This window comes from Camelina sativa, chromosome 11 (genome assembly GCF_000633955.1).
Source record: "Camelina sativa cultivar DH55 chromosome 11, Cs, whole genome shotgun sequence".
NCBI lineage: Eukaryota > Viridiplantae > Streptophyta > Magnoliopsida > Brassicales > Brassicaceae > Camelina > Camelina sativa.
The window spans coordinates 209,990-214,140 of NC_025695.1; the positions used below are offsets into that span (position 1 = coordinate 209,990).

The following is a 4,151-nucleotide window of genomic DNA, read 5'->3' on the forward strand; positions in this document are numbered from 1 at the left end:
TATATATGCTAGCTATATCATAATTATCCTTGGTAGTGAAATGGATCGTGAGAATGTTGATAATCTTTTGTCGTTTAAAGATAACATTGTGCGGTTTTCTTTTCTTTTGACACTTTTCTTCTATATCTACGACAGAATATAGAATTGTCGACTCTAGTGTTGCGGGACCTCTTTTCAGCCCCAAAAAGTTCAAGGTATTTACTTAGAGATCGATATTTGGAATTTTGTTGGATTTCATGATGATATACTGTTTTTGGCACCTAAATACCAAGAGATCCGTCTTGGGGATGCATGGAATTACAGGATGGGGTCAAGTTCTACATGCATTTTCATAGAGTGATATTCTCTACTTATATCCATATCCAAACAATTTTACAATTAATATTCTCTAATATCCATAAAATGTCAAATATGATATTCAGACTAATCTGTTTGTGAAAATTGTCCTCTCTTCATTCATTCATTCATTAGATTTGTACTGCTCTAGCTAGTATAATATTTGACTTTGTGTTAAAATGTTTTAGGTTCTAGTGAGGGCCAAGTGTGTCCGTTTGGTTTGCTTTTTGGTTACGGCCACCCTTTTTGTTGGAGGAGCTTCTTCTGAATTGGCTTACTCTAATGGGCATAAGAATCCAGAGGAGGTAGTACAATTCTTATGGAACAGAAAACCTAGAATTTTACTCCAATGGACCCCTCATATTTCTCAAAAAATTAAGCTTGCTGTGAGAGGAGGTATATTGTCTTTTGATTCCTTGTTTGATTGACATGATTACCATGAGGACAATATCTTAATTGAATATTCAATATGTATATATTACATATAGGTTGTTCAAATGCATCCAGTGACTACAAGTGGCTCAGCTCAGATATGAGGATTTTGGATGTGTCATCCTATGGAGTTATCCAGGCAAAAAGGCCTGGAATAGCCACTGTTAAAGCTGTCTCCACTTGTGATCCTCACAACTTTGATGAGGTTAATTATGATCGATACCAGTTATTAATCATTTTTTTTGCATAATCCTTACTTATTATAGTGTCGGTTATCATTTACAATTGTCTTTGTATTATGTGTAGATTGTTGTCAAAGTTTTCCCTAGTCAAGATGTCTGCTATGACATGGATGATATGGATCATAAACTCGACAATGATCTATCGGAGCCAATCTATGTCTCGAAGCGAAAACCTATATGGAAGACATGCCTTAAGATGACTGACCTAGTAATCTTTCTTGTTGGTGGAATTTTTGCTGTAGTATGCTCTTATTGTTTTAGCCGTGATGGCTCCGTAATGCCTATTAATCGGTGTTCAAAAAAGCAGTTTAAAGGATCGTCTATGCGCCGTATAAGAAGATACAGAAGATGACTATAAATTTGGTGATTATTACCTAAGTGTTGAAGGGTGTGATTGGTAGTTTGGTACTTGGTGTGGAAGCTGTAAGCATATAAATTTCAAACAACCAAATTTTTTAGCACAAAAATAAGTTTGTTTCCAAAATTTAGCACAAATAAGTTTATAACTATAAGGGGAGGTAACTGGATTGATGTTTCCAATGTATTTTAGCTTAACCGATAAATTTGGAAGTATTTCGATGGGGTATTGACGATTTCATGTCAATACACAAATATGTAGCTATGTACTGTATACACAAAAAGCAGATCCGAAGATGAACCGAATCAAGTGGGACAACAAAAAGCTAAAACCAAACACAGCCGAAAGAAAGGCGGTGGATCTACCAGATAAAAGCCGGCCTAAGCGGTGCTAAGATAGCTTTTTGTTGAAGAATATCTGGAAAAAAAACAAAAACAAAAAAATATATATATATCTGGAAACGTAATGGGTAAATAAGGATCCTTACCACAAGCCATAAAAAATTAAGTAAGTATTGTAACAGTGAAGACCAAACCAGTGAAAAAACGTTTACGGATCAAGGCATCGGAGAAGACGGTGGAGCAACATCGAACGATTAAGATCGAATAAACGATTTATCATCTCTCTCATCTTTAATGTTCATCTTCTTCCATCTCTCCCTCTCGAAACCTCCATATCCTTTTTGAGTTTATTCTATTTGATTCCTTCTCTCTATAACTTTAATGGACAAGATCTGATATCTAGCCCATTTTTTTCGATGAACTAAATCCTGTATACCAGATTTGATGGACCAGATACGGGGACTAAATATCTATTTCTTGTTTTCTAACTTATTATTCATTCAATGTCCACAAGCCTTATTGTTCATTATGCAGTTCTACAAACCAATCGGTGCACAACACTGATTTATCCTCCCAGATGGACAAGACTGATGAATTTTCTGAAGACAACAACACTGATGAACCTCCTGATGGACAAGACTGATTAACTCACTGGTGGGCAAGACTAATGAACTTCCCGAGGAAAACAATTGATGGCCAACACCGATGAACTCCTCGATGGACAAGAGTGATGAATTCCCCAAGGCAATAATCGGTAGACAACACTAATAAACCTCCTGATGGACAAGACTGAAGAACTGTCCGAGGACAACAATCGAAGGACAACAATGATTAAATCCCCGATGGACTTCACTAATGAATTCTCAGATAAATTCTCAGATGACAATATCAATTTGTATCTTTCTTTTATTATTATGTATTGATTCAAATTTTATTCAGGGGTAAAACCGTCTTTTTCAATGCCATAAAATTAAAGAATGGCAGTTTCAGAAAGAAAAATAAGAAGATGGCATTTGTCTTGAGTTTAGTTTTGAAAATGGCATTTTAAATGAAATTTCCTAAATAAAATGTTATAGAAAAAGAGATTACTTATCAGATCTATAGTCGTTTACGGCTTGTGCGTCTCATAGACAACCGCTTTGGCTGTGTTTTAGAACACAGACTAACAGGCATTACATAGCAATTATGGCGAAAACAATAATGGTCTACTATTAGAAAGATAACAATTGCGAGAAAAACTATTACGCAAAAAAATTTCAAGCATGCAATCGATTCATAGATTGGCTCCGATAGATCATTGTCGAGTTTATGATCCATATCATCCATGTCATAGCAGGCATCTTGACTAGGGAAAACTTTGACAACAATCTACACATAATACAAAGACAATTGTAAATGATAACCGACACTATAATAAGTAAGGATTATGCAAAAAAAATGATTAATAACTGGTATCGATCATAATTAACCTCATCAAAGTTGTGAGGATCACAAGTGGAGACAGCTTTAACAGTGGCTATTCCAGGCCTTTTTGCCTGGATAACTCCATAGGATGACACATCCAAAATCCTCATATCTGAGCTGAGCCACTTGTAGTCACTGGATGCATTTGAACAACCTATATGTAATATATACATATTGAATATTCAATTAAGATATTGTCCTCATGGTAATCATGTCAATCAAACAAGGAATCAAAAGACAATATACCTCCTCTCACAGCAAGCTTAATTTTTTGAGAAATATGAGGGGTCCATTGGAGTAAAATTCTAGGTTTTCTGTTCCATAAGAATTGTACTACCTCCTCTGGATTCTTATGCCCATTAGAGTAAGCCAATTCAGAAGAAGCTCCTCCAACAAAAAGGGTGGCCGTAACCAAAAAGCAAACCAAACGGACACACTTGGCCCTCACTAGAACCTAAAACATTTTAACACAAAGTCAAATATTATACTAGCTAGAGCAGTACAAATCTAATGAATGAATGAATGAAGAGAGGACAATTTTCACAAACAGATTAGTCTGAATATCATATTTGACATTTTATGGATATTAGAGAATATTAATTGTAAAATTGTTTGGATATGGATATAAGTAGAGAATATCACTCTATGAAAATGCATGTAGAACTTGACCCCATCCTGTAATTCCATGCATCCCCAAGACGGATCTCTTGGTATTTAGGTGCCAAAAACAGTATATCATCATGAAATCCAACAAAATTCCAAATATCGATCTCTAAGTAAATACCTTGAACTTTTTGGGGCTGAAAAGAGGTCCCGCAACACTAGAGTCGACAATTCTATATTCTGTCGTAGATATAGAAGAAAAGTGTCAAAAGAAAAGAAAACCGCACAATGTTATCTTTAAACGACAAAAGATTATCAACATTCTCACGATCCATTTCACTACCAAGGATAATTATGATATAGCTAGCATATATA

General features: G+C 35.2%; 2 protein-coding genes across 2 annotated transcripts; one reads left to right on the plus strand and one right to left on the minus strand.

Annotated features, from left to right (window-relative positions):
- LOC104727468 lies at nucleotides 113-1,522 on the plus strand. The gene is made up of 4 exons (XM_019232467.1): nucleotides 113-194; nucleotides 525-732; nucleotides 825-973; nucleotides 1,075-1,522. The coding sequence occupies exons 3-4, from the start codon at nucleotides 869-871 to the stop codon at nucleotides 1,360-1,362; spliced, it is 393 nt and encodes a 130-aa protein (XP_019088012.1). The 5' UTR covers nucleotides 113-194; nucleotides 525-732; nucleotides 825-868; the 3' UTR covers nucleotides 1,363-1,522.
- LOC104727469 lies at nucleotides 2,808-4,039 on the minus strand. The gene is made up of 4 exons (XM_019231714.1): nucleotides 3,958-4,039; nucleotides 3,420-3,627; nucleotides 3,179-3,327; nucleotides 2,808-3,077 (listed from the first exon to the last, which is right to left on the minus strand). Exons 3-4 carry the CDS (start codon nucleotides 3,281-3,283, stop codon nucleotides 2,808-2,810), a joined length of 375 nt encoding a protein of 124 aa, XP_019087259.1. The 5' UTR covers nucleotides 3,284-3,327; nucleotides 3,420-3,627; nucleotides 3,958-4,039.